At 32.7% G+C, this 13,521-nt stretch overlaps 1 protein-coding gene across 3 annotated transcripts in view; it reads left to right on the top strand.

Annotated features, from left to right (window-relative positions):
• LOC135833415 (sprouty-related, EVH1 domain-containing protein 1-like) overlaps positions 1-10,422 on the top strand; it is a 44,942-nt gene extending 34,520 nt beyond the window's left edge. For all 3 annotated transcript variants that reach the window (XM_065347226.1, XM_065347225.1, XM_065347224.1), the window contains exon 5: positions 3,146-10,422. In XM_065347226.1, coding sequence (XP_065203298.1) covers positions 3,146-4,015 — 870 coding nt within the window. In that variant the 3' untranslated portion in view covers positions 4,016-10,422. The remainder of the gene's footprint in view (positions 1-3,145) is intronic.
• Positions 10,423-13,521: the final 3,099 nt, after the last annotated feature.

The following is a 13,521-nucleotide window of genomic DNA, read 5'->3' as shown; positions in this document are numbered from 1 at the left end:
GAATTTGCTGGAACAGTGGATTTGCAAACTGAGTGGGTTGAAAATGTTTAGTTGTTTTATGAAAAGTTGAAGTAGGCACCTACCCAATTTCAAATTTGAAAGAAAAATCTAAATCCTGCTGCAAGGTATAGGGACTTGGTTAAGCATTATCTGTATTTTTTTTGGAGGGATTGGGTATCTGAATTTTACAAATCATGAAGAGTTTGCCTTATGAACAGAATTCTTGTGATTTTATTTTAGCTATGCATATGACGTTAGTTCGAAACTGCAAATAAACAAAGTTCTTTGGAATTGTTTTAGCTTTCGACCAACCTGTTCTCTCCTTTCCATCTCCTTCCATCCTTTCCTCCAAAATGAAAAACTGTGCCCAATTTTTTCAAAATTCTATTTGAAAATTTGCTATTTGATTTATGGTTAGTTGATGTTGAGTTCAAATATCAGTTTTTGTTTTTTTTTTTCAATTCAACGCCTCAGAATAAAACAAAAAAAATCAACGTTTGAGAGAAACTGAGGAGTCGAACCCAAAAAAATTACCTGATATTCCAATTCAGTGACCTCGAATTACTTGGAATGGCCATGTCACTCCATACTTTTGAATTTAAAAAAAAAATGAGAGTTCGGAAAAGTACTGGGGTATTGTACCGAAAAAAGTGAGTGGATATTCAAACCTAGTGTCCTCGAAAGCCAAACATATGAGGTGTCATACGTCATTATAATTTTTTTTAATGGGTTGGCTTGACCATTAATGTGGCTTTTATTTATATACTTGTGGACATTTTGCGATTTTTTTTTTGCTCTCACTCTCCAATGTTGTTGGTTTCCATGAAAAAAAATCTGAAAATTTTAGCTCTTCTACTTAACATTCAATCGTTCTAAAGAGCCGCAAATAAAAAATAAAACCCAGTTTCTCCGAATTTTTTTCATTTCTGCGTCAGAATTATTCTAAATAATCCATTTTTCAATCCTTCTCCCTCCCTTCCTCGGCTTCCAAGGTATTGTAGTCGCCTTTTATGAAGCTCTCTAAAAATGAATAAAATGAAAAAAAAAAAATTAAAAAATATTGTTTGGGGGCCAAAGGAAGTTTTTTCGTAGAGGGATTGTTTAAATTGTTTGAAAATATTCTCACCAAAATGAAAAATTTTCAAAATTTGTTTACATGCTTTAATTGATTTTGATTTTCACCCATTTTTCAAGGCTTCGGGAAGTTTTTTTTTTAATAGTTGGTGGGGAGCGAGGTTTTTTCTGGAAGGAGGGATTATTTAAAAAGAATTCTAACGTAGAAATAAATATTTTTTGAGTGTGTTGGATTTTTTTCTGTTTTTTATTTTTGAGCTGGAAGGGTTCCTTGCACAATTTTTTGGAGGAATCATTTTCTCATATTTTCCAACAGCTTCAGGGGTGGGAACAAAACAAAGTGATACCTACTTCCGCATTTAAAGGTTATTGGGGGAAGGGGATTGAAATCAACGTATCCAAATTGATAACAATCTATATTATTGTGCCACTCAATTTTTGATTTTTTTTCCTGTTGAATTTTAACCAAACTTGGTTTCCTTGTGCCTTCTAAGAATTTTACGATCCTATTCTGCTGTTGAGCTTTGTTGAATAGGCAATGCAATTTTTTTTTTCAAATTTTCACAGACCAAGTTCAATTTTTGTTCTAATTATGAAAGTTTGAGCTTTCAGCGTAAAAGTTTGATTTTAAGCTTTCAAAACTTTGATAAACTCCTAAAATATTTTCAAAATTGTTGCATTTTTCCGACTTGAAATTTGATTTTTGGCTATTCGACAATGAATTTTCATAATTAAATTGAACTACGAGTAGAAAAGTACATACTTTCATTCTTAAAATTTGGAGAATGTTTTTTTTTCATTTTTTTTTTATCATCGTTCAGAGACGTGCAGAAAAATTGGGTGAGTTGGAAAAAGTTGGGAAATTTGGGGAAAAATTGTGTGCACAGGAAAAATCAAAGAATCGCCAACAACTATGGGTTTTTACTTCTATGTCTTGAATTATAAATTTTCAAAAGTTTTAGCTCGAGCCTGATCATTTTCCTTTTCATTTCTCCTCTCATATCAAAAAATGTTGTTTTACGTTTCGAATTCTCAGTTTTTTACAGATTTCACGCACACTTCGTTCGAGCCAAAATTGAAGGGTTGAAAAGTTGACTTCTCGCATCGAAAATAATGTTGTTTTATTTTTAAAAAATTATTAATTTTCGAAAGCTCATACCCTCGCTTCACTTGGGTCTTTATTTCTATTGTCGAAAACATTATTTATTTTCCTGAAAATTATTGTTGAAATTTTCAAATTTATTAAAGCTACAAAAAATCAACTTTTTGCGTCAGTTATTCTACTTTTCGAATTCTGCTGGGCAATTTTTCAAAAATACCTGAAGCTTTCGACCTCTCTTGGCTCGGGCAAAATCGAAAATATTATGTTCTCTTTTTAAATTTGATTTTCAAAAGCCAAAAGCCTTTTTTTTTAAAGAAAAAACGAAAAATAACACAAAAAAAATTTTAAATTTTGGATTAGAATGATTCAAATTTGTTGTCAAGTTATTAAAGCATCGTTTTTGCACATTTAAAATTATTCAACTTTTGTGTTTTCAATTCTCTCTTCCAAAATTTGTTCGAATCACATCTGGCTAATTAGCATGAAAAAAACTGAAGGGTGAGGGGGGTCTGGGATAAAAAGTTTGGAAAATCTGACGAAAAAAGTGGAGAAAATCTTACAACCCTCCTCGACACATCACTTCGTCATCCCTCTGTCATCATTATTTTCTAAATTTCCTAGAATCAAAATTTGAGTGATTGGTATTTATTTTTTTGAAACGTGCCCTTCTCAATAGTAAATTTTACCATGGCTCATTTGAAAGAGGTGTTCAAAATATCTGCTTTTGGGGCGTTCTATGAGTATGATTCTTGGTGGAGAGCCTTCTTAGTTTCTTTCTACTAGTTCCATGAACTTTAAAGTTTTATTTTTCAAGTTCTTGCGCTAATAGATGAGACAATTCTTTGCACCGTAAAGCTCATTCGAATCTCGTTAAATATTGATTAATTTCGCTGAATCGTTAGCTACCTAATTGTATACGTTCTCGTATCTACAAAATTCACTAATTCCTGTATATTTTCTGTTTCGTAGGCTGTAGAACTTCCATATAAATTTGACAATAAACGTAATAAACCAGAAAACAACAACAACAACAGCAACAGCAACAACAACGGCGGCAGTCGTCACGTATCGCCTACGTCGACGGATTCGTCGTCTCAGAAAGGCGGTGGCGGCGGCACGCCGACCATATCGGATACCAGCAGCGAGATGAAAACGTATCGTTTCAAGCAACTGTCGCCCAACGAACAAAACTACCTTTACCAACCAGCGCCGCCACCGCCTTTACCGCCATCGCATCATCAACATCAACGTACGTTGCTGGACAGCGGGAATTTGCTATCGACGACGACCGCAACGTCTCAGCGGACTCGTAGCAGCGCACCGGGCTGCGGATCCGGCTCGGCCGCTTGCTATACGCCTTCGTCGACGCACCATCAGCATCAGACGGCCGAGTCGCCTGTAATGTTCAAAAAGCATATGAGCGAGCACACCGGAAGCGAGTTGCATTTCACGATGAAGGCTGAGAAACCGCAGAGTCTGACGTGCCGACACTGCCGCAAGACTTACACCGAAGAGGAGAACGTTAAGGGAAGCTGCGAGTACGCACCGGACTGCGTACGTACCAGTATCGATACGGTAACGTGTATACCGTGCGCACGTACGATGGTCTATCATTGTATGTCCGATTCGGAAGGTAATTTTGCTCAACAGCCTTGCGAATGTGATACGTCCGATAGTGGCTGCGCCAAGAGATGGCTCGGATTGGCCATCTTATCCATTATATTACCTTGTCTGTGGTGTTATCCGCCGCTGAAACTTTGCCATTTGTGTGGCGTCTCGTGCGGCGCTTGCGGCGGTCGACACGAACCTTTGAATACTCCGTCGGCCGCTACTACGTAGCTGTTCCGGTTTTTTTGTTTTTATGTTTAATTCAAATATTTTTTTTCTCGTTTTGAGTCGTTGTCGTCGTCGTCGTAATTTTTTTTTTTCGTTCGTTTCGTTTCTGTATTTTTTCCCTCCGTTTTTTTCGTTTCGTTTCGTTTCGTTTTTTTCGTTCATCGTTCGTTTGTTCGTTTTAAAGTGTTCTGACGCGACGCGACGATTACGATAATTTTTTTGTTTTGCGAGTGAGAAACATCCATATTGCTCAAGATCGTCGCGCAAAACGCGCCCAGCAAAATCGTCCGTAAACATCTTACGAAGTACTGTGTTCAAACGTGATCAAGGTCATCAATTTTAGCGTAATTTTATCACTCTTCTCTTCTTCTGTGTTGTGTGTTTTCTTTCTGTGTGTGTCATGTCACATGTCATGTGTCGTAGATTAACGTATCGAGTTCGATTTCGAGTATTATGATGATGATTCTGATGATGCTGATGATGATGATGGATGCTGGTACGTTGTTCGTATCGGTATCGTTATAGTTTTATAATAACATAGTAGGTACATACATACCTACTGTACCTACCTATATATTGCATAAATAATATATTGCGTTAATATTTTAAAACTGTTCTATTCATCCCTCTCCTCCACCCCCTCATCCTGTTTCATTAAATTACATACTTACTTCATAATCGTACAACTACATACCTACATATATGCGACATATGACCATATGGATATAATATTATTTATTATATTATGTATACCTAATATTATCTATCTACCTATATAGAGATCTACTACCGGTGATTATTTTAAGCGTAGGAGATGCGCACTCGCGTAGATTTTTGGTTCAAGCGGTTCGCCTCCTTGGTCCTTTTCCTAGATACGTTTTCCTGACGTTTTGAGTTTTTCTCCTCTACAAGTACCTGAAAGTAGTTCCTTGAGCGTTGTTTCAAGTTTTAATGCATTTCTTCAGTGTCGAGTACCGGGTTGAATATTATTGACGAGTGCCATATCGTGCGTTGCTTTAATTACCTATTGTGAGAAATGCTCGGAGCAGAATGGCGGAGTGGAATTTTTATTTCATTTCTTCACGAGCTGGGGGTTGTATGGACGCGGAGGAGGATTAGAATTCCAAATAGGGGTGTGAAAATCTCACTGTAGCAGTGTTTTTCATCTGAATAATGAGTAAATACTCCTCCTAGTGAGGTTTGGGAGTTATTCTGTTTGGAAAATCAGTATCTAAATCGACTTCAAATAAAGCTACAGAAATGAATATCAGATTCAGGCACAGACTGGGTCGGTTGAAGGGGGGGGAGCTGGCGGATGCACCGAATTGGGCTTTCAAAATTTTATCCCCTCTCCCCTGTGAGAATTTTTTTCGTCCTGTTTTAGTCAATCAGACAGGAACAAAACTAGAAATGAATGTTTGGGGGGGGGGGGACTAAAAATTTATCACTAGAAAAAAACACCAATTTTGCCGAATAAAATGACAAGTTTTAAAAGTGAAATAAAAGATGAAATGACAATTTTGCTAGTTGATTTGATTCGAATTAGGCTAATAAAAAATTTGTTGTTTTCCTTTTTGAATTTTTGGAAGTTAGATAGAAATTGACCGGAGTAAAGCGAGGGCAAAAGCGTTTAAAAATTTGTACTTCGAGAGGTAAAAAAACGAATGTTTTTTAAAAATTTGTTCACTTTTTTAGCTCAACATTTTAGAATTTTAGTGATGGATTTTTAAAAATTTTCAATTTTTGAAAAGGACTCAGATGTTCTCTACGTTGAGAAGTTTTGAGAGCTGATATGAGGAGTAGGCTCCAGGAGTGCCATGAATCTCCAATGTGTGTCGACGAGTTCCTCATCCTTCCTCATTTTTGATAAATTTTTCTCCTTAATTGTTTTTTTGACACCAAATTTTTTATTTTTGAAAATTGACAATTTAAATTCTTCAATTTTTTGAATTTGATCCCTCAGTGTTTTTCGAGCCTTTCGTATTGAAAAAGTGAGCCATTGGGAGGATTCTGAGACGTCAAATCTTCACAAAAAAACGTTCGAACTCGGCCAGTTAAATTTAGTAAAAATCGACATGTCTCATCACATTTTCAAGATTTTTGAGCGAAAAAATAAAAATAAATGAATAATAAAAAAAAACAAAAAAAAAAGGAGACTTCTCTCCTCAACTCAGACGCTACTCCCACCGACACCCACGTTCAGAATTATTATTAAAATGCGATCTAGGAGCTGATTTCGCTCTGAAGCAAATTTTCTAAACACAGAATTTCAATTTTCAATTTTTTGGCCAATTTTTGGAAACTTAAAATTTAATTTTTTGTCTATTCAAAAAAGTCAAAATTTCATCAAATTGGTGTAGAAAGCTGAAATTTGATTTACATAGTATTTTCGATCCTCTCAAAGCCAATTTTTACCCACCCCCCTCCTCTTGCACAAAAAAATGAAACTATCTACTGGAAAAATAAGACTTCATTGAATTTACAAGAATAGATTTTGAAAGTGCTTACCAAAATTCCTCGCAAGAACAAACAATTTGAGAGTCAAATTGTATTTTTTTTTTTCGGTTGGATATTTAAAAATTCAAAGACCTATTGAAAAAAAAAAACAAAAAACAATTTGATTAATTTTATGTAGAAATTGTTCACCTCCCAAATCAATTTTGTATCCCCTCTTTCCCCTCTCCATATTTCTTTCATGAGGAGATACTTGAAAAGTAAAAAGAAATGTGGATTTGAATCCACAGAAACGTGTTTGGAAAATTTCTGTCTTAATCGATGAAGGGGAAGGGGTCAGAATTACGGTTAATCCGAATTTAAAGATATTGAATTTACTTGTGATCTTTTTTAAATGAGATTTTTTGGTATCTGAAAAATCCAAAAGTCTAATGGAAGCTCTAAAGTGACTTGAAATAATCACCAATCAATTCAAAAGTTTCAAATACATAAACCGAATTTCTGCTTTCTACTTCAAATTGGTCAAATTTTGACTTCATATTAACCAATTTAGATTTTTTTAAAATTGAAAAATGAAATTCATCCTCTAAAATTTTGCTATGTGGCGTAATTTTGAATCCTCTTTTTTTTTTTGTTTTTTTTTTTTACCTGCTCCAATAATTTTTTCTTGTCTGTGGCTAAGCTGTATTTGGGGGTGGGGGGGGGGGGGTAGAAAGATTTTATTGACCGAGGAATCTAAAAAATTATTTTTCGTAGGCCCTTCTTACCTCAAGTGTCTTGAAAACAGTTCAAAATGTAAATTTCTCCCTCCATTATTCTTTTCATTAAAAATTATTTTAAAACGTCACCTAGACTTCGAAAAATTCATTTCGGGTTTATCAAGTCATTTTTTTCTCTGATTTTTCCAAAAATTGGTCAAATCCTGATTTCAGCTTGAAATTTTGCTTGAGCCTTGAAAAAATTCCTCAAGTGTCTCCAAAAATGGTCTAATCCAAAAATTTGAAAATTTGGTTCACAATCTGAAATTTCACTTGAGCTTTTAGAAAAATGATTTTGAGCGGTACCTATTGAGTCTCCTACTCCCCTTCTCCTTATAAGTTCCAAAAGAGGACCAGTTTTAAAAATTTCACATTTTTTATTTCAGTGAAAAATTTCACTTGAATTTGGAAAACTTGATTTAGGGCAGTCAATCCCCCCTCCCCTGCTCCTCCCTCGGTTTCCAAAAAGAATGTGAAATCCAAAATTTTGAAAATTTCAATTATGTACAATTTGAAAATTCAAATCAAGCTCTCCCTTTTCTTCCAGCCTGCTGCTGCTCCTCCCTCCTCCCTCCTCTGAAAATGGCACCTGATTCAAAATACTGAAAAAATTGATGTTGGGTGGTATGAAACTTCCCTGGCCTCGAAAAGCGTCAAATTTAAAGTAGGTACCGAAATTTTTCATTTCAGTCTGAAATTTTCATTTGACATTGAGAAAATTCATTTCACGTTGCTATTTTATTTTGATCATGAAGAACAGTAAAAAAAATCAAAAACAAACTTCCAAAAATGCATAAGAATAAAATTATCACGAGCGTAAAATTCTTCGTTTTTTTTTTTTTTTTTTTTTTTCATTGCTCTTTTAAATACGCCTTATTAATTTAAAAATGAGGAGAAAGGAGTAAGATTTCCCAAAATTTTGAAATTTTTGTACATTAAAACAGCCATGAAAAAAGATTTGAGAAAAATCATAACCGTTCAATTTTGTGAAAAGTAGAGAAAAATCCTCCTAGTAAATATTAATCTAAAGAATGGACCAAATCGTGTGACGTTACTGATTTTGTGTGATTTTCATTAGGTGACTTTTTTCTGCGAAGTTTTCTTCAATAATCTGTATGAAAAAATCGTGTGAAAAAATTGATACTTTAAAAAAAGCTACGAGTACTTTGAAAACAAAAAAAAGTTGCGTAAAAACTGCCAAATAAGGTGAAAAAGTAATATTCAAAATTGAGTAAAATTCGTTAATCTATTTTATAGACTGTTTCAAAAAAATCAAATAACGCCAAAATTTCTTAAAAAATAATTTTTTAAACCTTTATTAAATTCTTGGACTGGTTTTGTATTTTGCTACGCTTTTTTTTTTTTTTTTTTTTATAATAATTTTTTCATTATTCTATCTCGTTTTTTCGAACAAACTGCATAGGTAGCGAAGAGTATTTGTTCGATTTTATTTTTTCTATTCCCTGCATATTCTCATCGGCGACCACTCTGAAGCAATGGCCAACTTTTCGTCTATGGTTTCTTAATTCTTTATCACCGGTGACATTGAATAAAATTTTAAGTAATTAGCACAAAACAAAACGCATTATTTTTATCTGATTTCATTGTGATATTGTATAAGCTATGAAAAATAGAATATTTACCGATGTGTATTATTCATCGTCGTTGGTTTTATTAATATTATAACAAACTTGAAACACGCCAAGTGTCCAAGTGTATAGGTATTTTTTTTTATACTTCATATTGTTTCACGAACACCAAGTTTTACTTTTTTTTTCAGCAGAAGTTACCGTCTATTATTTAATATTGATTGTTTTATAAATCTAATCAGACAAAGTAATTATGTTCACCGGATTACGCGGTATGTTATCGTTGAATTCGTCTTTTAAAGACGCCTGTGTATGTTTTTTTTGTTTTTAATTTTTTTCTTTTTTGTGTGTAATTTTTTTTTTGTACCAAAAATTGTATTTTTTTTTGACATGAGATTATTGATCGATTGATAATATCGTTTTTTCCCCCCAAAGTCTGATTATTTTATCTAATCGTTGAAAAATCGTCGCGACGTTAAATTACTTTATAGGTACGCGTATTGACAACCAGTATTTTTTTTGTTTTTTTTTCTCTCTCTCTCTCTTTTGGTAATACTACATTATGTTGTAGATGAATCGTACGTACGCCAAAATCTGATGTTCGTTTTAAGCGTACGAGTGTGAAACTGGTTTTTATTTTATTTTATTTTATTTATTTTCGTTATATTTAATCAATTTTATTATTAGTAGTATGATTTTTAATTTTTATGTAGGTATTCGCGTATATAAATGAAAAAAACATTGACTACCGTAACTGTACTACCTTGTTTTTTTTTCCTTTTTTTTTGTTTGTTATGTACGTTAATTCTTTTCTCTATTTCTGTGCTATTTGTTTAATTACTCTTCTCCTAAATATCCTGTGGTTTTTTTTCTCCTCCTCTTAATCCTTGAAATACTCGCAGAGTTCTATTATAAGAATAAGGTGAAGAATCGATTGCAAGGAGTTCTCTTCTTATTTTTATTTGTTTTGTTGTCTAACTATTCTTCTGTTTTTTTTTGTTTGTTTCTTTTTTCTCAACGAAGCATATGTACATATTCAAAGTAAATAATTTCAAATTAATAGTAACAATTAAGTTTAAATGTATTTCTTCAAAGACTTAGTATGCAGGTACATAACTACATATCAGTAATGTATTTGCTTTTTAATATTCCTCCTGACTGCTTTGTTAATTTAATCTCTTTGTTTTTTTTTCTATTTATTTATTTATTTATTTATTTTTTTCGTTGTTATAATATATGAAGAAAAAAAAATTGAAAAACGTATTTTATACTTAATTACTAATAAAACTTCCACGTATTATGATTTTACGTTCTGTTATGTTGTGTTTTTTTCTTCTTCATTTATTTATTCTTTTTTTTTTTTTTTTTGCTAATGTAAATGTTAAAAAGTGTTTTTTTTCGTTTAATTTTTTTTTTTCATGTAATATACCTAGTAATAATTTGTAATATACGAAGGATACGAAGGTATAAATGTTAAATAATTGTTATACTATTGTAACTAGTAATTTATTTTTGTAACTATTCTTATATATTTTGTCTGGTAAAAAAAAACAAAACAAACAAACAACCCTTTAATAAATTACTTAATAAAATAATTAACAATCCTGTTTTTTTGATTTTTTTTTTTAATTTGGGTGGTTTTTTGGGATGTGAAGAAGGTGGTTGAGGGTGAGGGAGGGGGAATTTGTGGAGAATCTGAAGCTAAAAGGATAATTAATCATAAGCATATTTTCAAATTTTGCACCTCCCCTCATAAGCCCATTTTTGAGGTATTCGCTGAAATCATGTCAAATTCATACTCGAGAGGTTCAAAAATGTACAGTATGACACAAAAGTAGTGCTTTGTGGCTTTTATTTCGAAGTGGAAAGAGCTAGCGAGATGAATGAAGCGGCTTTGAGTAGGAAAAAATGAGGGCTTTCAAAACCGACCTTGAAAATTTCAGGCCCATGCACAGGGTGTCCACAAATTGAAAAACCGGTTTGGTCAAAAAATTCAAACTGGTTTTCATTGGGCCAATGTATTCTACACACTAAGGTGACAAAAACGTGATATGAATATTTTGAAACCAGTTCATTAATACGTAACCAGTTAACAAGCTTTTGCCTCGATCTCCAATTTTTAGGTAATTTTTATTAACTGGTTGCAAATTAATGAACCGGTTTTAAAATCATGATCAGCAAAAATAGTTCAATTTTTCACACTCTACAACTTCTTTTCCAAGCTTTTTTCTCCATCTCCAATTTTTAGGTGATTGTTAAAAACTGGTTAATAAATGCGAACCAATGAACCGGTTTCAAAATGTGATTATACAGAATTGTGTAATTTTTCACGCTCTACAACTTTTGTTTCAACCCTTTTTCTCTATCTACAATTTTTGGGTGTTTTTTGGTAACTGGTTGCAAATTAATGAACCGGTTTCAAAAAATTCGTATCACGTTTCTGTCGCCTTAGTGTGTAGAATACATTGGCCCAATAAAAACCAGTTTGAATTTTATGACGAACCCGGGTTTTCAATTTGTGGACACCCTGTGCATGGGCCTGAAATTTTCAAGGTCGCTTTTGAAATCCCTTATTTTTTCCTACTCAACGCCGCTTCATTCATCTCGCTTGCTCTTTCCACTTGGAAATAAAAGCCACCGAGCACTACTTTTGTGTCACACATTAATTTGCTACCCAGCATAAAATTATAGCATAGGTGATTTTCAAATTTGCACCTCCCCCTCAGAAGCCCATTTTAGGGGGTTTCGCTGAAATCATGTCGAATTCATACTTAGGAGGTTCAATAACGTATGACTGGACACCCCATATGACTTCTAAGCTCCTTTTTGAGTTTTACCTTCATGCACCTTCCTGAGGATTATTTTGAGTAATAGATGTACCTATGAAAATTACCTCAAATATGAATTTTGCGTATTTCACCCCCTTCTTCTCTCCTCCAGGCACCAAATTTAGATGTTTTTCCTCGAGATTTTATCACCTTAGCTCAAAAATTGATCGAATAATCGAGAAATTTTTATAAAATATATTCTGCCCCTTATTTCGGATACATATGCAACTTATAGGACATCGCAAAAATGGCTAAATGAGTCTTATTTCAGTCAAAATTCTAGTAATGTTATTAGGAGAATATAAGATACTTGAGGGTCTTCAATCTATCTTGTCGCCTGATATCAGATTGGTTCCCCTGCGTAAATTGAGTATGCAACTTATTCGACGCGGGAAAAAATCGCCAAACGGCTAAAAATCCGCTCGAAAAGTGGCTATGTTATTAGGAGAATATAGGATATTAGAAGGTCTCTGATACCAAATTTCCAAGATACTCTACGTAGTAGGTCAATGTTTCGAGAGATGGCGCTACGTGTCCGTGTGAAATTGAAATAGATTTTTCGTGATTTTTAAATTACATAATTATAATTATCATTTTGGAGAACTTTGAAACTGGATCGATTGATTATGTATAATATTTTTTTGAAATGAAATTATTCTGCAGGAGATTATTATTACAAGTGTTTTGTGGAGTTTATGGTTAGCTAGTGATATTTTTTTCTGCATAGATTTTTAATTCAGTTTTCTGTACTCGAAATTTATTCCTATTTTTGAGGAAAGGGAGTAGATTATCATCGAATGAAAAATTCGAAAACGTTGTCCATTTTATGAAACATTCGTTTACTTATACAAAAAAATAATTTATTTTTTATTGGAACACAAAATAAAACTACCAAAGTTATACATTATAGGTAGTCTACATAACAAATTAATACTAATTATGTTTACAAAAAAATCAATAAAGATAAATAAATCACGAAATTGTCAATGAGAAATGAACCAAGATAGGAAAAATCTGAAGAAATCACATCGAAACAAACGCTGCAATTCAACTTGAAATTAAACTTCTTTTTAGGTAATCTTATTTCAATGTTGGAGGAATGAAAAAATAAAGGAATGAAACGAAATTTTTGCTTAAAAAAATGGGTACATTTTTATAAGAATAAAAATAAAAACAAATTAATATATTAATTCAGAACAAAAATAAGGAATAAATTAGCACGAGCTGTAGTAAAATTATTTAAAAAATGACTTTGCAACCGATCAAAATGGCTTAAATTTTTGCGAAAAAATCAAATCTTCTTACGAAAATGTTTTTAAGCATTTTTATAAACAATTTTTTTTAGCCAAAAATTTGGTTTTGATTTTTGGCCTTGGGGGTTTTGAAAAATTACCCATCATACGACCAATTGAGGGGCTTCATGGAAAAGGGGCCTCGGTCATTTTTTTTGTCACTGATTTTTACGAGTTCAAATGGACTAGAAATGTTTTTCTATAAGCAAATTTCATCAAAGAACACTTCAATATCACTGAATATGGTAGAATTAATAAAAAAAAATGATTTTAAATACATTCAGAATTTATTGTGAAAATCAGAAAAACAAAAAAAATTGACTAAGGCCCCTTTTCCATGGAACCCCTCAATTAAATTGTTTTAAAATTTAGCGAGAAATTAAAATTTTGGCTAAAAATGTATTTTGGGCCTTTTTGAAGAATTTTGAATTCTCAAAATAGGATCAATATTTTTGTAATTTTACAAAAAGGTGTCATGCGACCAGTCAAAATGGGTTAAAATTCCGTCAGAAAATCAAAAATTTCTACAAGTTTTTTTTGGGACTACGTTTGGAGTATTTTGAGGTTAAAATAAGATCATGGTATTGA

This window comes from Planococcus citri, chromosome 1 (assembly GCF_950023065.1).
Source record: "Planococcus citri chromosome 1, ihPlaCitr1.1, whole genome shotgun sequence".
Classification (NCBI taxonomy): Eukaryota; Metazoa; Arthropoda; class Insecta; order Hemiptera; family Pseudococcidae; genus Planococcus; species Planococcus citri.
This window is presented reverse-complemented; position numbering and strand designations above follow the sequence as displayed.